This window comes from Orycteropus afer, unplaced genomic scaffold, assembly GCF_000298275.1.
Source record: "Orycteropus afer afer isolate SDZICR_OR568_19922 unplaced genomic scaffold, OryAfe1.0 scaffold00227, whole genome shotgun sequence".
NCBI lineage: Eukaryota > Metazoa > Chordata > Mammalia > Tubulidentata > Orycteropodidae > Orycteropus > Orycteropus afer.
The window spans coordinates 1,991,099-2,013,650 of NW_006921814.1; the positions used below are offsets into that span (position 1 = coordinate 1,991,099).

The following is a 22,552-nucleotide window of genomic DNA, read 5'->3' on the forward strand; positions in this document are numbered from 1 at the left end:
CTGTTCCTCTGTCTGGCTTCCTGGCTTTTAATCCCCTTTCTCCTGCTGTTCCGGCCTGCTACTCTGGCGTCCCTGCGTTGTCTCTCCTCACCTGTAAGCCTGGGGCTCAAGGCTTTTATCCCCTTCCCTGCTCTTCCAGCCTGCTACTCTGGCGTCCCTGCGTTGACTGAAGCAGGGTCATTTTATTTTCAAAGTAGGAGATTTCTTCACACTATTCGCCTTCATTTTCTTCACTTTCCTCACAGGTATCATCATCTGGTTCAAGCTTTCTTCTGCCACACCAACTGCTTCTTCATTGTTTATTATGTCAGTGTCATTGTTACCATCAAACTGAGCTTTAGATTCTGCAAGATAGGAAGGCTCATCAAGCTATCTTTGTCACACTTTTCCCCAGGCTCCTCATCATTCTTGGGTAAGGAAAAGAAATAATCTAGATTTTCTTCATTCTTTAAAGTATCCATTTCTAAAAAAAAGGTAAATGCTTCAGAAGAAAAGAATTCTACATCTTGCAAAACTAGGATAATACCGACTCCATACTTCCAAACAAATCTGAGAATACACAAGAGGGGAAATTATGTGATTCAAGCATCTCATATTAAAAAAACACAAAGAAAACAAAAGGGATGAGTGCCATGGGAAAATTATTAGTACAATTATTTTTTTATCACAAAACAATTACTTACAGCTCATAAACCAGAGAAGAAGTACTTGAAGATTACAAGAAATGTACATACAATATGTCAAGTATTCCACAAGTGATTATAATGTGTTGTGCCTGAAAATAAGTTATTCACTCGAAAATTACATCATCACCAAAAATATACTTCAAAAAAAAAAAAAAAAAAAACCCAGCAATCTGTAAATATGCTTATAAGGCTCACCCCAAGTTAAAAGCCAAAAGAGACTAAAGTTTTACACAATCATAACTCTGGGATGCACCACCTCATACTATAACTTTTTGTTGTTCTTGTTTTTAATCAATTCTGGTCCTTTCCAAGCAGTTGGCATTGGTATCTAGGCAGCATCTAGTTCCTCTGATCTCAGGGTCATGTAGGCTGAGGTTCTTATGATCTGTTAGTCTTTTGTACTGTTTTCATGGGTCTTTCATTTTCTTCACTCTTCCTTGCTCCAGATGAGGGGATAACAATAAGATTCATCTTAGATGGACACAATAACTTTTAAACAGTGATTTGGTGCTACTGAACACTTCTTTAGTTATAAACAGTTGCATATGTCTCTGCAAGTTGCCAGTATATACAACATATGTGGGATACTAACATCCCAAGACACCAGAAAGGAAAAAATGTAAATGTGCCTTTATGTGCCACTGGTCATGAAAAAGCCCAATTTTCTTAAGCATATGATTATATACATTTAAAACCAATGCGTATTATCTTTTTGCATGTTTTAAAAATGTGCATTAGTAATATTGTAATCTCTATACCCTTTGAAAGTTGTTTTTTATCCACTCAAAATCATGTTTGAAAAATTTATCTCTGCTGATACAAAAATTTGAACTAATTATTTCAAGTACCTTGTTGAATTCTACTATAAATTATACTTTATCTATCTAGTCCTTTTGTTCTACAATAACTGTCATTGTATATATGTTCTTGAGCATATAGTTGAGATTTTTATTTCCATTAGATGCCTAGAACCGAAAGTGCTGCATAATATGATGTGCTAACTTTTAGCTCATTAAGTATATCCAATTTATTTTATTTAATCTTTATGATTGTGATGTTGAGTTGATCATAGGAGATTGGACATTTTTACCTTATTTTATTGATTTAATGTTTATAATTTATGACAAGTTCCTCATACTGATCTGGATAAATGCTGAATATAATTTGTCCATGATACCTTGTGTATGATTCAAATTATATTAAAATTCATAATATTAAATAATGTATAATCAAATGATTTGGAAAACTTATATCCCCTTTTTTCTTCCTCTAGGTATTTATGAGCCTCCATTTCTTGTACTACTGCAGTGAACCTACCTTGGATGTGAAAATTGCCTTTTGTCAGGTGTGTGTTCCTTACAGGTAAAACAAGGTACAGTATATTCCCTTGTATTTCTGTTTTGCCATTTCATCTTGCATGTATTTCACACCAAAGCTAGTAGTTTTGTAATATTAAGGGTACCATTAGAAGTATAAATGTTTTTCCTTATTCAGTTCCTGCAAGTTAGAATCAGAATGAAGAGAATTTTTATTGAACATGTATAAATATAGTATTCACTATTTGAAATAATTTCTAACTAGATTTCATTATACTCAACATCTTTAGTGTATTTTTCAAATCCTTAGCATGGGGCTTAATTAAAATAGCTGAAATCTTTTGTTAGGATTTCTTATCATGAGGATCAATGAGCTTCTAAACAGAGTATCTCCCATGTACATATATGGTAACTTACACGTAATGCTGAGTTTGTTTTCTGATGCCCATTTTTAAGCAGTAGTTAGTTAAAAGGCTAAGTAATAATGACAGAAAACAAAAGTATATTTAACCTAAAACAAGCAGCAAAAAGGCAACAATAGTCATTGGAAATGTGCATGTAACAAATTAGAATCAGTTTTCTTTTATTCATACAAACTATATTCTTAAGAAAAGAACCGCCTGGGGTGCTTATACATACAGTAGGTATGTTTAGAAAAGTGCTAACTAAAGCTTGGAGTCATTGGGTGACACAAAAAGTTTATGCACTGGACTGCTAATGGAAAGGTCAGAGCTTCAAGTCTATCCAGTAGTGCCTTGGAAAATCTACTTCTGAAAAATCAGTCATTGAAAATCCTGCAGAGCACAGCTCTGCTCTGGTACACATGACATCACCATGAGTTGGAATTGACTCAGTGGCAACTGTTTCTTTTAAAACTAAAGCTTGTTGTTATGATTTGTAACAAAGAAAATATTACCTACTTCCTAGAATTCTTATGAGAATTAAATGAATAATACTTAAAAAGTACCCCAAAACAGTGATAGAACATAGTACACACTACATAAGTGTTTGTTAAATAAATACATTTACACTCAGTCTCCTGGTGCTTCCACTGAGTTCAAATGCTTTAAAAAATCGTGAATATCTTAAAAGTTCCCAGAATTATATCTCCATCCCAAACCAGTCCCCAAACCTTGGCTCATTCTTCCTGTTCCCATCTCTATTTAGATGTTTAATAGACAGAGGCATGTTTAAAGGAAGATAATGCCTATGCAAGCACTGAAATTGCACCCTTGCTCAAATATCTGATGACCGTCTGAAATATTTAGCATCATCAGGGACCTTGGACAATTTAGTCAATGATCAAAACTCTGCCTTGGGGATCTAATCATTCATTTTCATGGCAGAGAGATCATAGTTTAAGAAACCCACTCTCACAGATCCTCACCACGTTTTGGCCCTAGTGTGACCTGGGGTAACATCTCCTTCCAGTTTAGTGAAAGGTTAAATTAGGAGTAAATAGTCCCTAATGTGTAGAATCTTTTCAGAGGAATAGTGGGCGGATGAATGGGAGGCCTTGGCCTAGGTAGCAGGAGACTGGAACATCCAGGGCAGGGCAGTGCTTTGGGATACAAAGGTGTAGATGGGTGACAAAGAGGAAAGGAAGGAAGGGTAGGAGAAGGAGGCAACGTGACACAGAAAACTCTGAAGGCAGGAAAGGGCTCTCAGATACCAAAGTATTAGTCTTAACTTGGGGAATGATCTCTCTCAGATGGTGATGGAAACTGCAGTGGATAATAGAAACTGCTCAGTGGTGCCCCCCTACAAGTGGCGCTTAGGGCCATACCGACCTACCTTGTTGTTGTTGTTGTTATGTGCTGTCAAGTCAGACCCGACTCATAGCGACCCCTCCTTGGGTTTCTGAGGCAGTATCACTATGGAAGTAGATTGCCCCATCTTCCTTTCGAGGAGTGGCTGATGGGTTTGAATACCTTTGCTGTTGTTGTTATTTGCCATCAAGTTGGCCCCGACTCATAGCGACCCCTCTTGGGTTTCCGAGGCAGTTATCACTATGGAAGTAGGATTGCCCAACCTTCCTTCCGAGGAGTGGCTGGTGGGTTTGAACCGCCAGCCTCCTGGTTAGCAGTCAAGTGCCTTAGCCACTATGCTACCAGAGCTCCTTCTTTGAATACCTTAGATAAACCAAAAAACCTTAGATACACCTCTGTTAATAAGTATACCAAATTGTACATAGTTGAAGCCCAATTCTTGATATCCTTTCATTGTCTGCTCCAACTGAATATTCTTTTAGTTCCTTGGAATAATATTTGTGTTCATCTTTAGGCACATGTATGTAGCATCTTCCACTTTTCACTATCCGTGCTATTATTATGCTAGTATGTCACCTTTTTTTATTATTATTTGGCCCAAAATTAGTGCAATAGCTTTGACATTTACCCACCACTATATCTCGGCAAGAATGGCCTTGTAAAACATAATTTAGACCATGTCACTTCTTGACTAAAAACAAACAACAACAAAGAGAAAACAAGAGAAAAAAAAAAAAAGCTTTCAACAACTTCCTATCTCACTTAAGGCAAAAAACAAGATCTTTATAATGACCTGGCCAAGACTTTATCTAGCTTCCTAGAGATTTCTCCCTTGGAAAGCTCTTCCTCTATTATCCACTTGGCTCACTCTTTCACCATCTTCAGGGCTTTGATGAAATGTCAATTTTAAGGAAGTATTTTCTGAATATTCCATTTAAAATAGTCCCTTCCTACTCGACACTGCATACTCTTCTTCTTCATTTTTTTTCTCTATAACACTTATAACATCTAACATAGTATGTATTTTGCTAGTATGCTACTTCTCTTTCTCCAATAGAATGCATCTTATACCCTGGTAGGGATTTTTCAGTAGTGTGCTGGAATCAGCTCACATAAACTCAAAACCCAACACTTGCCTGTCAATTTATCATTCTGTGGTGGCTTGCAAGTTCCTGTGATGCTTCATGTTGAATAGACTTCAGTGGCGCTTCCAGACTAAAACAGACTAGGAAGCTGGACCTGATGATCTGATCTAAAAAAAAAAAAAAAAAAAGGCCAGTAAAAGCCTATGAATAGCAGTGGAATATTGTCTGATATGGTGCTGGAAAATGAACCCCTCGGGTTGGAAGGCACTCAAAGTTTGAGCTACCTCCTCAAAGCACAGGAATGTAGTAAAGCTTTCTGAACCTTCATTTGCTGATGTGGCATGGCTCCAAATGAGAATAAATATTTGCAAATGTCCATTAATAATCTGAATGTGCAATGTATGACATATGCATCTAGGAAAATTGAAAGTCATCAAAGATGAAATGGAACACATAAAGATCAATATCCTAGGCATTATTGAGCAGAAATGGACTGGTATTGACCATTTTAAATTAGCTAATCATTTGCCCTGAATGCCAAATTGATGAGTAATGGCATACCATTCACTCACAAAAAGACATTTTCAGACATTTCCTGAAGTACAATACTAACAGTGATAGGATAATATACACTTCAAGGAAGGCCTGTTTGACTATTATTCAAATTTACATACTAACCAGAAATGACAAAGATAAAATAATTGAATATTTTTACCAATTTTTTTCAGTTTGAAATTGATCAAACATGCAATCAAAAGACATTGAAGTTACTGATGATTAAAGTTTGCAACAAAGAAGAAGCATCAGTGGCTGGAAAATATGGCCTTGGTGATAGAAACAATGCCAGAGATTACATGATAAAATTTTTGCAAGATCACTGACTTATACATTGTAAATACCTTTTTTTCAAAAACATAAATAGTGACTATACAAGTAGATCTGCCAGATAGAATACAGAGGAATCAAATTGACTATACCTGTGGAAAGAAACAATGTGCATGCTCAATATCATCAGTGAGAACAAGGCCATGAACTGTGAAATAGATCAGGAATTGCTCACTTGCAAGTATGACTTTGGTGATAGAAATGACACTGGAGAGCACATGATATAATTCTACAAGACCAATGACTTACTCCTTGCAAATACCTTTTTTTTTTTTTTTTAACAACATAAACAACAGCTATATGTGGAGACCTCATCAGATGGAACACACAGAAATCAGATTAACTTCATCTGTGAAAAGAGGCAATAGAAAAGCTCAATATGTTCAGCCAATACAAGACCAAGAGCTGACTGTGGAACAGACCATAAGTTGTTCATACACAAGTTCAAGTTGAAGCTGAAGAAAATTAAAACAAGTTTATGAGAGCCAAAATATGACCTTGAGCATGTCTCACCTGAATTCAGAGATCATCTGAAGAACAGATTTGATGCATTGAGCACCAATGACCAAAAAACAGACAAGTTGTGGATGACATTAAAAACATCACACATGAAGAAAGCAAATGGTCATTAAAAAAAGGAAAGAAGGAAAAGATCAAAATGGATATCAGAAGAGACTCTGAAATTTGCTCTAAAATGAAGAGTATTTAAAGTGAATGAAAGAAATGATGAGATAAAAGAGCTGAACAGATTTCAAACGACAGCTCAAGAAGACAAACTAAAGTATTATAATGAAATATTCAAAGACATGTAGTTAGAAAACCAAAAAGGAAGAAACACTGTTGGCATTTCTTAAGCTGAAAGAATTGAGGAAGAAATTCAAACCTTGAGTTCCAATATTGAAGGATTCTATGGGCAAAATATTGAATGATGCAGGAAGCATCAAAAGAAGATAGAAGGAATGCACAGTCACTGTACCTGAAAGAATTGGTCAATGTTGAACTATTTTAGGAGATAGCATATGATCAAGAACCAATGGCATTGAAAGAAGAAATCCAAGCTACACTGAAGAAATTGGTTAAAAAAAAAAAGACTCCAGGAGTTGACAGAATACCCACTGAGATGTTTCAACAAATGGCTGCAGGACTGGAGGTACTTACACATCTATGCCAAGAAATTTGGAAGATAGCTACCTGGCCAAATGACTAGAAGAAATCCACATTTGTGCCCAATGCAAAGAAAGGTGAACCGACAAATGTGTTAATTATAGAACAATACCATTAATAACACATGCAAGTAAAATTTGCTGCAGATAATTAAAAAATGGTTACAGCAGTATATTGACAGGGAATTTCCACAAATCCAAGCTGAATTTAGAAGAAGATGTGGAATGAGGGATATCATGGCTGATATCAGATGAATCTTGGCTGAAACCAAAGAATATCAGAAAAATGTTTACTTGTGTTTCATTGACTGTGCAAAGGCATTTGACTGTATGGGTCATAACAAATTATGGATAACATTGAGAATTGGAATCCCAGAATACTTAATTGTGTTCCTGAAGAACCTGTACATAGACTAAGATGCTGTCTTTCAAACAGAACCAGGGAATACCGCATGATTTTAAAGAGCAAGGGTGTGCATCAGGGTTTATATCCTTTCACCATATTTATTCAATCTGTATGCTGACCAAATAAGCCAAGAAACTGGACTATATAAAGAATATGTGGCATTGGGATTAGAGGAAGATTCATTAACAACCTGTAATATGCAGATGACACAACCTTGCTTGCTGAAAATGAAGATGACTTGAAGCACTTACTGATGAAAATCAAAGACTGCAATTTTCAATATGGATTACACCTCAGCATAAATAAAGCAAAATCCTCACAAATGGACCAATAAGAAACATCACACATGATAAATGGAGAAAAGTTTCAAATTGTCAAGGATTTCATTTTATTTGGGTCTACAATCAACACCCATGGAAGCAGCAGACAAGAAATCAGATGTCTTATTGCACTGGGCAGAGCAGAGCAGTGGCAGGGAGCTCAGGGAAGGGGAGGGACATAGGCCCCACCCCCAAGAGGCAGGAAGCAGAGAGGTTGAAACAGTTAAGGGAAACAAACTTGTCTGTCAGTTTGTCCTACTGTGGTGGCTTGCATGTTGGTGTGAGGCTTGAGGCTGTGCTATCAGTGTTTCAAATGCGAACAGGGTTGCATATGGTGTACAGGTTTCAATGCAGCTTGTAGACTGAGACAGACTAGGAAGAAGGAATAGGGCATCCACTTCTCAAAGAATTGGCTGGGTAAAACCTTATGAAAAGCAGAGAAACACTGATACATTACTCCACAACTTTATGAAAAGCCCAGAAACATTGTCTGGTACAATGAGGGACAAGCCCCTTAAGTCGGAAGGTTCTCAAAATATGACTGGCAAAGAGCTGCATCATCAGAGTAGGACCAACCTTACTAATATAGGTAAAGTAAAGCTTTTGAGACTTCCATTGCTGATGCGGCATGACTCAAATTGAGGAGAAACAGCTGTAAACATCCATTAATAATTGGAACATGGAGACTTCTGGTAAGATGGAGGAATAGGCAGACAAGTGACACATACTCTCTTCAACAAAGAAAAGAAAATTCAATTGACAGAGATAAAGAAGATAATCCTGGAGCCCTGAGCTTTGAAAGGCACTATGCAGAAGTGGATTAGGCATCAACTAGTGGAAAAACCTGAATGAAAACACTGAGTACAGAGATGGTTGGAGCTGCAGACTGTCAGCCACTCTGACGGCACCAACAGCCTGAATATTTCCAAGTGAGCTGGAACCTGAGAATTGACCTACAGATCAGCCCTGGTCACCAAGGGCTGAAGGGACAACTGTGCTGGTGGCCTATGACAAGGAAGGGAAACATCAAGGAGGGAGACAACCTGAGCTGTTGACTTTCTGCTGTCCAGAGGGCACATCCATTTTGATTGTTCACACATGGCAGCCATTTTGGATATTTAAAGCAACCAAGGGCACAGCCATTTTGAATGGTTTTAAATGGCAGCCATTTTAGATATTTAAAGTGATCAAGGGCACAGTCATTTTGAATCTTTACAAGTGGCAACCATTTTGGATTTTAAAGTGATAGCATTCTCATTCAGATTCCAGGGACCTAAGAATAGGATCTGTTTGCCAAAGTCAGCAGGGATATATGAGAGGCTGACAACAGGAAAGGAGACTGGTGGTGAATGTATAAGTGCTGTCAACTAATGAATAGAAGAGCATAGTACCCTGATTGCATAGATAACATACAAACAAAACAAAGAAATGAAAATCATGGACAAGTTACTCCAACATACAATCACCAATTAAATATAAATACAAAAATGTCATAATGACTTGGAGACAACAGAGCATCACAGTCCACACAAAGAAGCAAGATAAAGCAGGAGAAAAAAGGGACCAGGATACAGACCCAAAACACATCCCTGAGGAAGACACAACACTGGAATTCCTTAATAAGGAATTAAAAAGAATTATATCTATGTATTTTCAATGAACTGAGAGACAGATCAAAGAAAACACAGAGAAAACCCTAGAACAACTTCAAAAGACAATACAAGAACAAAATGACAAAATAAATGAAAAATTAAAAATGATACAAAATATACACACAGAAATCCAGAAGATTAATACTAAAGTTTCAGAAATAGATAAAACACTGAATGGGCAAAGGAGCAGAATCGAATCAATGGAAGACAGAATTAGTGAGATTGAAGGCAAATACCTGAATGCTTCTTTGGAAAGGGATCAATCAAAAAAAGAGATCAAAACAAAATGAAGAAAGCCTAAGGTTCATGTGGGATACCATTGAAAGGAATAACCTACATGTAATCAGAACTCCAGAACAGGAAGAGGCAAATAAAACCACAGAGAAAATTGCCAAAAATTTGTTGGAAGAGAATTTTCCTGGTATGATGAAAGATGAGAATATATCCATTGAGAAAGTCCAACAAACCCCAAACAGGGTCGACCCCAAAAGAAAATCACCAAGACATATCATCATCAAACTCACCAAAACCAAAGACAAAGAATCATGAGAGCTGCACAGGAAAAACGAAAAGTACCTACAGGGGGCAACCAATAAGACTAAGCTTGGATTTCTCAACAGAAACCATGCAAGTGAGAAGACAAGGGAATGGTGTATATAAAACCCTGAAAGAGAATAATTTCCAACCAAGAATTATGTACCCAGCAAAATTGTCCCTCAAATATGATGGTGAAATTAGGACATTTCCAGATAAGCAGAAATTAAGGGGATTTGTTAAAACCAGACCAACCTTACAAGAAATGTTAAAGGGAGCCCTTTGGACAAAGAAATAACAACAGCCAACAACTGACCATTAATACACATGATGATATAACCCAGTAACCAATCCAGTTATGGGAAAAAAAAAAAAAAGGCCAGGAGCTGATTGTGGAACAGACCATCAACTACTCACATGCAAGTTCAAGTTGAATTTGAAGATAATTAAAACAAGTCCACAAGAGCCAAAATATGAGCTTGAATATATCCCTCCTGAATTTAAAGACCATCTAAAGAACAGATATGATGCATTGAACACCAGTGACTGAAAACCAGAAGAATTGTTGGAGGACATCAAGAACATCATCCATGAAGAAAGCAAGAAGTCATTAAAAAGACAAGAAAAGATGACCAAAATGAATGTCAGAAAAGGCTCTGAAACTTGCCCTTGAGCAAAGAATAGCTAAAGCAAATGGAAGAAATGATAAGATAATAGAGTTGAACAGGAGATTTCAAAGAGCAGATTGAGCAGACTAAGCCAATTACTATAATGAAATGTGCAAAGACCTGGAGTTAGAAAACCAAAGGGGAAGAACATGCTAGGCATTTCTCAAGCTGAAAGAACTGAGGAAAAAATATGAACCTCAAGTTGCAATATTGAAAGCTTCTATGGGGCAATCTATGTCCATAGTGATATTGCCTCAGAAACCCACGAAGGGTTTGCTATGAGTCAAGTCTGACTCAATGGCACATAACAACAACAGCAACAACATGGGCAAAATATTGAATGATGCAGGAAACATCAAGAGAAGATGGTAGGAATACACAGAGTCACTATACCAAAATGACCTGGTTGGTCTTCATCCATTTCAGGAGGTGGCATATGTTCAAGGACCAATGGTATTGAAGAAAGAAGTTGAAGCTGCACTGAAGGAATTGGCAAAGAGCAAGGGTCCACAAATTGACAGAATGCCCATTGAGATGTTTTAACAAATGGGTGCTCAAATGGAGGCTCTCATTCAGTTATGCCAAGAAACTTGGAAGACAGCTACCTAGCCAACTGACTGGAAGACATCCATATTTGTACCCATTCCAAAGAAAGGTGATCCCACAGAATGTGGGAGTATATTGAATAATATCATTAATATCCCACACAAGTGAAACCTTACTGAAGATAATTCAAAAACAGTCACAGCAGTATATTGACAGAGATCTTCTAGAGGTGCAAGCTGGATACAGAAGAGGACATGGAACAAGGGATATCATTGCTAATGTCCGATGGACCTTGGCTCAAAACAAAGAACACCAGAAAAATATTTACTTATGTTTTATTGACTATGCAAAAACATTAGATTGTGGGGATCATAACAAATTGTGGATAACATTGAGAAGAATGGGAATTCCAGAACACTTAATTGTATTCATGAAGCACCTGTACATAGACCAGGAGTTTGTCATTTGAACAGAACAAGGTCATACTGTATGGTTTAAAATCAAGAAGGCAATGTGTCAGGGTTGTATCCTTTCACCATATTTACTCAATCTATATGTTGAGCAAATAATCTGAGAAGCTAGACTATATGAAGAAGAACGTGGCATCAAGATTGGAGGAAAAATCATTAACAACCTGCAATACACTGACAACACAACTTTGCTTGCTGAAAGTGAGGAGACTTTAAGCACTTACTGATGAAAATTGAAGAATACAGTCTGCAGTATGGATTACATCTCAATATAAAGAAAACAAAAATACTCACAACTGGACCAATAAGCAGCATCATGATAAGTTGGAGAAAAGATTGAAGTTGTCAAAGACTTCATATTGCTTGGTTCTACAATCAATGCCAGTGGAAGCAGCAGTCAGAACATCAGATGATGCATAACACTGGAGAAGTCTGCTGCAAAGGACCTCTTTCAAATGCTGAGGAGCAAAATATCTCCTTGAGAACTAAGGTGTGCCTGACACAAGCCATGATATTTTCAATCACCTCATATGCACGTGAAAGCTGGACAATGAATAAGGAAGACCGAAGGAGAACTGATGTTTTTGAGTTGTGCTGGCGAAGAATGCTGAAAGTACCATGTACTGCTAAAAGAACTAACAGATCTGTCCTGGAGGAAGTACAGCCAGAATGCTCCTTGAAAGCGAGAATGGCCAGACTCTGTCTCACCTACTTTGGACATATTGTCAAAAGGGACCATTGTCCGGAGTAGGATGTCATGCTTGGTAAGATGGAGGGTTGACTAAAGAGGGGAAGGCCCTCAATGAGATGGATTGACACAGTGGCTGTGGCAATGAGCTCAAGTATAGCAAGGGTTGTGGAACTGGTGCGGGACCAGGGATTGTTTTGTTCTGCTGTGCATAAGGTTGCTGTGAGTCAGAGACAACTCAACGGCATCTAACAACAATTGCACTGGGCAAATCTGTTGCAAAAGACCTCTTTAAAGTCTTAAGAAACAAAGATGTCACTTTGAAGACAATGGTGCACCTAACCTAAGCCGTGGTATTTTCAAGTTCTGGTAGCCTAGTGCCTAAAGCACTTGACTGCTACCCAGAAGGCTGACAGTTCAAACCCACCAGCCACTCCTCGGAAGGAAGATGGGGCAATCTACTTCCATAGTCATACTGCCTTGGAAACCCAAGGAAGGGTCTGACTTGACAGCATATAACAACAACAACAACAACATATGCATTTGAAAGCTGGACAATAAATAAAGAAGACCAGAGAAGAGTTGATGCCTTTGAAATATGGTGTTGGCAAAGAATACTGAAAATACCATGGGCTGCCAGAAGAATGAACAAATCTGCTCTGGGGGAAGTGCAGCCAAAGTGCTCCTTGGAAGTAAGAATGGCCCAACTTCATCTCACTTACTTTGGTCATGTTGTGAGATGGGACCATTCCCTGGAGAAGGATATCATGCTTGGTGAAGTAGAGGATGAGCAAAAAAGGATAGACCCTAAGTTGAAGCTGAAGAAAATTAAAATAAGTTCAAGAGGGCCAAGATATGATGACTTTAAGTATATCTCACTTGAATTTAGAGACCATCTCAAGAATAGATTTAACACATTGAACACTAATGACTGAAGACCAGATCAGATGTGGAATGACATCAAGGACATCATACATGAAGAAAGCAAAAGGTCATTACAAAGAAGAACTGATGACATTGAAGAAAGGAAGAAAAGATCAAAATGGATGTCAGAAGAAACTCTGAAATTTGCTGTTAAATGGAGAACAGATAAGCAAATGGAAGAAATGATAAAGTAAAGAGCTGGACAAAAGATTTCAAAGGGCAGCTTGAGAAGACAAAGGAAAGTATTATAATGACATGTGCAAAGACCTTGAATTACAAAACCAAAAGGGAAGAACACACTTACCATTTCTCAAGCTGAAAGAACTGGAAAAAAAAAAGAAGAAGGAATCAAGCCTCAAGTTGTAATATTGAAGGATTCTATGGGCAAAATATTAAATAATGCAGGAAGCACTAAGAGATGGAAGGAATACACAGTCAATGTACCAAAAACAATTGGTTAATGTTCAACCATTTCAGAAGGGAGCGTATTATCAAGAACTGATGACATTGAAGAAAGAAGTGCAAACTTCACTGAAGTCATTAGCAAAAATAAGCCTCCAGGAATTGATAGAATACTGCTAAAAGGGCAGGCAGGCGGCATTTTCTGATCTCCTCTAACTTCACAAGAGGAAGACAGAATCACTATCAGCAGCCCAAGGCTTATTCCAATGAGGTCAGACATGCTACCAATCTCCAGCCTTTTTACCAACTTTGACACCAGCTGTCCCTCCCAAGGTACTCACTGCTGGGTGGATAAGTTTTTGCAATGGCCACACAGAACCCATAGACAATACTCACAATTATGGGGTTTATTAGGGAAGTAATAGATTACAATTCAGGTTCAGGAATGTGCTCAGGATACAGTTCTTCAATCAGGACAATCTCCCTTCTGCTGTGCCCTCAGACACGCCTCTCAGGCCCTTGGCATCTTGGCCCAGCCTCTGCCTCCATAGGCCAAGTAAGCCTGCTGCTCTGTCTTGTGCTTCTTGGTTCCACTGCCACCATCTCTCTGCTGGGGCATCTCTCTGCTGGGGCATCTCTCTGCTGAGGTGTCTCTCTGCTGGGGTGTCTCTCAGCCGGTGAGGTCAAGGGCAGGGATCTCAGGTCCAAGGACACTTCACCTCCAACCCTTTTCTCTTGATGGCAGTGAGATCCCCTCTCTCCCTCTCGGACGACTCATTTTAAGCCTGGCAGAGAGATAAAACTAACCAATTCCAACATCAGAGTTCTATACACCTTATTTGCCTGGTCTTGCCCAGTAATCCAGTGAGATATAAAATGACTATGGCTAGAAAAACAATATGAAATAATTCACTGCACCAACCACAAATACCAATTGAGATGTTTCAACATATGGGTGCAGTGCTGCAGGCACTCATCTATGCTAAGAAATTTGGAGGACAGTTCTCTGGCAGCTGACTGGAAGAGATCCACATGTGTGCCCATTCCAAAGACAGATGATCCAACATAATGGGGAAATTATCAAATAATATTAATATCACATGGAAGTAAAGTTGCTGAAGATAATTTAAAAATATTGCAAACAGTATGTCAATAGGGAACTGCCAGATATTCTAACTGGATTCAGAAGAGTACATTGAACCAGGAATATCTTTGTTGATGTCAGGTGGATCTACACTGATAGCAAAGAATACAAGAAAGATGTTTACCTGTATTTTATTTACTGTGGAAAGACATTTGACTGTGTGGATCGTAACAAATTATGCATAAGAGTGAAGATTGGGAATTCCAGAACAATACATTGTGCTCATGCAAGACGTGTACATAAACCAAGAGGCAATCATTCAAAGAGAATAAAGAGATACTTCATGGTTTAAATCAGGAAAAATGTATGTGAAGTTCGTGTCCTTTTACCATACTCATTCAGTCTGTATGCTGAACAAATAATCTAAGAAGCTGGACTGTATGAAGAAGAACATGGCATCAAGATTGAAGGCTCATTAACAACCTGTGATATGCAGATGACACAATTGCTTGCTGAAAGTGAAGAGGACTCAAGCACTTACTGATGAAGATCAAAGACTATGGCCTTTCTGTATGGATTATACCTCAGCATAAAGAAAACAAAAATCCGCACAACTAGACCAATAAGCATGAATTATCATGATAAATGGAGAAAAGCTTTAAGTTGTCAAGAATTTCATTTTATTCAGATCCACAATCAACGTCCATGGAAGCAGTAGTTAAGAAAGCAAATGACATATTGCATTGGGCAAATGTGCTGCAAAAGACCTCTTTAAAGTGTTTAAGAGAAAAGATGTCACCTTGAGACTAAGGTGTGCCTGACTAAACTTATGGTATTTTCAATTGCCTCATATGCTTGCGAAAGGAGGACAATGAATAAGGAAGACCAAAGAATTGATGCCTTTGAATTATGATGTTAGTGAAGAATATTTTGACTATGGACTGCTAGAAAAACTAAAAATTCTGTCTTAGAATAAGTATAGCCAGAATGCTTCTTAGAAATGAGGAGGTGAGACTTTGTCTCACATACCATGGACATGTTAGGAGGAGGGATCAGTTCCTGAGGAAAGACATCATGCTTAGTAAAGTAGAGTGCGAGCGAAAAAGAGGAACGCCCTGGAGGAGATGGATTAACACAGTGACTGCAGTGATGAGCTAAAGCGTGGTAGCAAATGTGGGGATGGCACAGGGCTGGGCAGTGCTTCCTTCTGCTGCACTTGATAAGGTCGCTATGAGTTGCAACTAACTCAACTGCACCTAAGAAGAGCAACAAACTCAGAAAAGTCAATTTTGTATATCTCTTCCCAACTCCAAGTTCAATGATGTCAAGGTAGGAGTTTTGTGAAATCTTTCAAAATAATAATATTTACATTACAGAAATAAACGTGTGCTACAAATTAGGTCATTTCCTCTCCCCCCTACCCCACCAGTTGTTTATCATTTACCAGCACACCAGTGGCATAGTGCCTAAGGCATTTGACTGCTAACCAGGAGGCTGGAGATTCAAACCCACCAGCCATTCCTCAGAAGGAAGAGTGGGCAATCTACTTCAGTAGTGTTATTGCCTCGGAAACCCAAGGAGGGGTCGCTATGAGTCGGATCCAACTTGACAGCAGTGAGTTAGTTAGTTTAGCACACCATTGGATTTTTGTTTTGTTCACTGCTGTACCCCAACCCAAACTGATGATGAAGATGATGAAGATAGAGTAGACCCTGTCATAGGGTAAGATTTCACCAAATATTTGCTGAATGAATGAATGCATGATATGTGTTTGTTTTTTGTAATTAGTCACACCTATGATCATGCCCTGGTAGCATAGTGCATAAGGCACTTGACTACTAACCAGAAGGCTAGCAGTTCAAACCCACCAGCCACTCCTAGGAAGGAAGGTTGGGCAATTATTTCTGTAGTGATACTGCCTTGGAAACTTAAGGAGGGGTCGCTATGAGTCGGGTCAGACTCGAGGGCACATAACAACAACAACAACAACAACATGATCATGCTGTCGGAAAGTGAGCAAGTCTACATTTCTGAGTTGAATATCTGGGCCTTATAAACTGTATGACTGAGAGCTATTTTCTTAGCTCTCCTCTATGATTCTAGACATTTACAATGGGCATTAACATTTACAAAACAAACAAACAAACAAACAAAATAAAAAATCAAATTCATGTTTCATGTATTTCAAGAGTGTATCTGAACTTCAAAAATTATTAATAAAAAAACTTACAAAATTTCAACTCTCTCTCTTTTCTTTTTAGAGTCCATAAAAGGCTTTTTGGAGACTTAAGTTATTTTTAAAATCAGCTTTCAACATTTGGGTGCAGATGCAAACTGTCTATTTCTGGGGAGAGTTGTTTCAATGCAAAGGGATAAAGGGAAGAAGTGAAGCATGAATTTTCTTAAAAAGTCTTTGTTGTCTTGCTTACTTTGAGCTTTTGGTATCTAGAAAATATGCATTCATATTCTGTAACTTTTTTTAAACACCTGAAAATACCATAGTAAGCAAAGTATTTCCAATTGTGACTTAGAGCTTTTTATTTACTTCCTGGGTAGAATATTTATTTGATAATAATATTTATTATTATTATTTTCTTTCTAGGAGCTCATTGTCTCATTTACTACTCTAGCAATCTAAGGAAAAAGTGTGTTTCTTTTTAGCAGCAGAAGTATCTAGCAATGGTTTACTGACAAACTTTCCTTGGAATCTAATTTCATGGGCAGCTTACGGACCCTCAATATGCTGTTGTTTAACCTGAATACCAGCAGAGTTAGACTGCTCCCAAATCCTTGCCTTGCAAACAACACTCAAAGACCTTACGTAACTTGTCAATGATTAATTATTGATCAAGTTCATCTAGAATCTAGATCTCATGAGTCTTAGTCTGAGGGTTTTTTTTTTCATTATGTCATATTTTCAAGTGTTTCATGCTTGTCAGTAAGGAATCAAATAAAGTGTAGAAAATAACATTGCTTGGATAGTATGTGCCAACATAAAGCATTTTCATTATCTATAATAGCTTGTTAGGAGGGACCAGTCCCTGGAGAAGGGTATCATACATGGAAAAGTAGAGAAAGACACTCAATGAGATGAAATGACACAGTGGCAGCAAGGTTGGGCTCAAATATAGCAGTGATTCTGAGGACGACACAGCACCAGGCAGTGTTTTGTTCCGTTGAACATAAAGCCACTATGAGTCAGAATCAACCCAATGGCACTTAGTGACAATAACACAATAGTTTTAACCTTAATTCTAAATTGAGCTATTTGAAGAATATTTGATTCACCGATTTTTGTTTAATTTTTCTTTTTTGTTACTAAAAAAACACAAAACAAAAACAAAACTGACTAAGCAACTTTTACAACACAATATAGACAAGAACTTTATTATATATTGGGGAGAATTTGTCTATGTAATATTAGACAATAAAAGAATAATCTTTAGTTTGCACTGGGGTGAATTATTTACAAAAATGTAGGCCTACAGGGTCAAAAACTCTTGAGCCTAAAAAATAGGTCAGCCTTCTTAGCCTTCTTTTATCCGTTGACCAAAGTAAAGAGCTGTTAAATTTCACTTTATGAATTTTAAAAAAATATCCATGAAAAGTGCTATTTTTGCAACTCTGTGGTGCTGAAGAAATGAGTCAGGGTTTTAACCAGGGAATATATATGCAGAGAGTTAGTGTGTGTTGGCCACCCAAGTACATGTCCTGGTCTCAAAAGCATTGACCACACACCCTCATGTATGTTACCTTTAGTTGTACAGGTATGTGTTTCCCTTACGCCATGGTGACTGCTTCAGGAGCAGGAATAGAATGTCCTTATCCTTGAATCTCCAGTCTAGAAATCTATCTAATTCACAAATTTTCCAATAATTGTTTTTTAAATTTTTTAAAAAAAGAATATAAAAACTTAGCAGAAAACATCACTTCCCAAGTAGAAATTCGTTTGGTTACTTTTCCAAATTAAGTCAATTTCTCAATATCATAACATCTTATAAGTGTGTTATATTAAATTATGCTTTATTTCTTCATAATCACAAATCAGTTGTTAACCTAACATGCATCTGATAGTTATTAACTAATTGTATTCTTTAAAAGTTACTAGTGATTGAGTTGATTATGAATAACTTTAAATGATTTCCTGAATTTGAAAACACCTAACAGAGAGTTCAAATGAATTAATCAACAATTATAATTTTATGTAACACTAAAACTAAAGGGAGTAGACTAAGACTGGGCTTCCTTTGGGCTATGGCACAGAAATTCTTATGTCTCCTTACATTTTCTAAGTCATGGAGATATCTAGTCACTGACTGATTGATTGATTATTGATTGATTCCATCATCATTATTTCAACACATTTTTACTGACTACCTATAAATTATACTTGTAAATTATAGATACTAGGGATACAGGATGAATGATATGATTACTTCTCTCAGTGAACATACTGCCTTGTAGGGGAGAAAAAAAGAACAAAAATTCAGAAAAACAAAAATTCTGGATTCTGAAGTCTCAACTATTTTTACTGTATGGTCTTACCATAGTCTCATTGTGAATTTCTTGATATGGTTTATCGATATACAGTGTTTTGTGAGTCAAAAAAAAAAAAAAAAAGAACTCACTGCCGTTGAGGAGGATCCGACTCATGATCCTTCCTTGAGTTTTGGAGGTGATATCACTACAGAAGTGCATTGCTCAATCTTCCTTCTGAGGAGTGTCTTGTAGGTTTGAAGCACCAGCCATCTGGTTAGCAGTCAAATGTCTTAGGCACTATGCCACCAGAGCTCCTAGCAGCTAAATTTAACAGAATCACATGCTATGATTAAATGCAAGGAAGTCTGAGATTCTATTGGTCATCAAGAGAAAAAGAAAAGAAGCTTTCACATAAGTTCCAAAAAATAATATGATATTTAAGGTCCCAAAAGAACAACAACAATAAAAATAAATAAATGAAGACTGTTATGATAAAGACATGCACTGGGGCCTGTGGGGTCACAGAGGAGGAGGACCATAACTTTCTCAAGGGGAGGGTCAGGAAGAAACAATGACCCTTAAGCTAAGTTATTTGAAAGGGTGTGGGATGGGACACATGGGACAAAGATATGGACAGATGAGTAGTTCTTCTATGAGATTAGAACACAGTGTGCACGTATGCAAACCTAAAAAGATGAGGCTAGTGTTACTGTGTGCTCTGTAAATGAGTTCAGGATTTATTCTGAAAGCTTTGTGGAGATATTTAAGAATGTTAAGCAGGAAGGTCACATAATAGGATTTCTATTTCACAATAGTCATTCCAATGGCATTTGGGGAAGCAGTTAAAGGCAGGGCAACATGCCGTGAGGCAAGAGATAATATGGATCTGAACTCAGGTGTAGAAAAGAAAGGAGAGATGTAGGAGATTTTTAGAAGTGTACAACAAATAGGAATTGGGGTTTGCTTGCCTGGGGGGAAAGAGTTGTGGTGGGGCTGTGGTTAAAGCATTAAGCTGCTCACCAAGAGGGGTGGTTTGCAGCTATTCCATGGGAGAAAGACAAGGCAGTCTATTTCTGTAAATATTTACAACCTTGGAAACCCTATGGGGCAGTTCTATTCTGTCCTATAGGGTCACTGTGAGTTGGAATTGATTTGGTGGCAGTGGGCTTGATGATTGGGGTGAGTAGAGAAGGGTTAGAATTACTGTCAGGCTTTCAATTTTATCACTGGTTGGATGGTGGTGCCCGTTCAAGGCTGTTGTGGGCATTCATTCATGTTATTCAACAAAAACTTCCTTTTTTTTTTTTCTTTTGTATTGTGATTTGAGTCAAAGTTTACAGAGCAAATTCATTTACCATACAGCAGTCTTACACATGTTTCATGAAATTGCCTCCAATTCCCCACAATCTAACAGCTTTTCCCCACTTCCTCCTGGTAGTTACTTCTTCCCTGTGTCCTTCCCTCCCATGCACTCCCACCCCCTGCTGCCAGCTGTCTCCCTGTGCGAACACTGCCCTTCTTTTCTCCCTTGATTGATCACTCCAAGGAGTGTATCTACCTGATGTAAATGTTCAACCCATATGCCTGTCTATTCAGTTCCAGACCTAAAGGATAACTAGGGGCCATAGTCTCAGGGGTCTCACCAGGTTCTTTGACCAGCAAAATCTTTTATGATTTTGAGTTTTGTTCCACATTGTTCTCCCACTTTATCCAGGATCTCCTGCACCTATCCCCCTCCAAGCCCTCCAAGTGGTTGACAGTGGTAACCAGGCACCATCTAGTTCTTTTAGTCTCATGGTTATATAGGCTGAGGATCACATGGTCTACCAGTCCCTTGGACTAACTATTTCCATCCATCTTTGGTTTTCTTCATTCTTCTTTGTTCTGGATGAGGAGAGACCCATCATTGCATCTAGATGGCCACTTGCAAACTTCTAAGACCCCAGTTGCTACTCACCAAAGTAGGATGTAGAGCAATATTTTTGTAGCATATTATGACAATTAAGCTTGTTGTCCCCTGAAACCATGGTCCCGAGCCCACAGGTCCAACTATTCACTCTCTCAGGATAGCTGGCTGTGGCCAAGAAGCCACCTCAGCCTTGCCCCTTGTCAGCTCTAATGTACACCAGAACATTCTTTCAGCACTTACAAATATGCATGCAGAAACATCACCTGATCACTCTTATATGGTGGTGGACACACTCCCCTCACCAGACAAACCTGATCATTCAGCCTGTCTACCCCTCTATCCACCCACAGATCAATGCTTGCCATCACTGACAATGTAGTACTGTACGTGCAAAAGGGTTCAGGTTCATCTTTGTTGTCTGTACCTCCCATGTACCTCTCTATGTCTTCCTTTTCCTCAGTGACACCATGTTGATCACTCACTTTTGAGACATTGCCCTTCCCTTCACCCAAATCAATACTTGTCTTTACCTAACTATCAGTGCTCCCTCCTCTCCCCTCCCATTCCTTGTAACCAAAAAAGAAAGCTTCCTTCCATATATAAACCTTTCCTTGACATTTTACAATAGCAAACTAATACAATATTTGTACTGTGATTGACTTATTTCACTCAGCATCATGTCTTCCAAGTTCACCCACATTATGCAGTGTTTTGCAGATTATTCATTATTTTTTTAGTGTTGCATAGTATTCCATTGTGTGTATGTACTATAGTTTGGTTATCTGTTCTATTGTTGATGAGCACTTAGGTTGTTTCCATCTCTTTGCTATTGTGAATAGTGCTTTGATGAATATGGGTGTGCATATATCTGTTCTTGTCCTGGCTCTCACTTCTTTAGGATGATACCTAGTAATGGGATTCCTGGATCAAATGCTATTTCTAATTCCAACTTTTTAAAGAATCACCATACTGTTTTCCACAGTGGTTGTATCATTTGACAGCCCTGCCAGCAGTGTATGTAAATCCCAATCTCTCCACATCCTCACCAGCATTTATTATTTTCTGTCTTGTTGAACTTTGCTATTAGTCCTGGGGTGATATGGTATCTCATTGTTGCTTTGATTTGCATCTCTCTAATGGTTGGGCAAGGAGCTCTGGTAGCATAGTGGCTAAGACACTTGCCTGCTAACCAGACGTCTGGTGGTTCAAACCCACCAGCCACTCCTCGGAAGGAAGGTTGGGCAATCCTACTTCTGTAGTGATACTGCCTCGGAAACCCAAGGAGGGGTCGCTGAGTCGGGGCCAACTCCACGGCACATAACAACAACAACAACAACAATGGTTGGGCAATCTAGTTCTGTAGTGATACTGCCTCAGAAACCCAAGAAGGGGGTCTCTATGAGTTGGATCCAACTCAACAGAAGTGAGTTGCATTTTGTTTTAATGGCTAAAGATCATGAACAACAAAAAATTTCTTGAACATCACTTTATGCAAGATCTTGGAGACACAATGGTGATCAACGCAAACAAAGCCTCAGGGGACTTATATTTTAGTGAGCAATTAAG

The 22,552-nt window shown here is 38.2% G+C and overlaps 1 protein-coding gene across 1 annotated transcript in view; it reads left to right on the forward strand.

Moving 5' to 3' along the window:
- The first annotated feature begins 1,965 nt into the window (after window positions 1–1,965).
- MAPK10 (mitogen-activated protein kinase 10) overlaps window positions 1,966–22,552 on the forward strand; it is a 230,968-nt gene continuing 210,381 nt past the window's right edge. Inside the window, exon 1 of the mRNA XM_007948822.2 lies at window positions 1,966–2,031. Within this exon, the coding sequence (XP_007947013.1) occupies window positions 1,966–2,031 (66 nt within the window). The remainder of the gene's footprint in view (window positions 2,032–22,552) is intronic.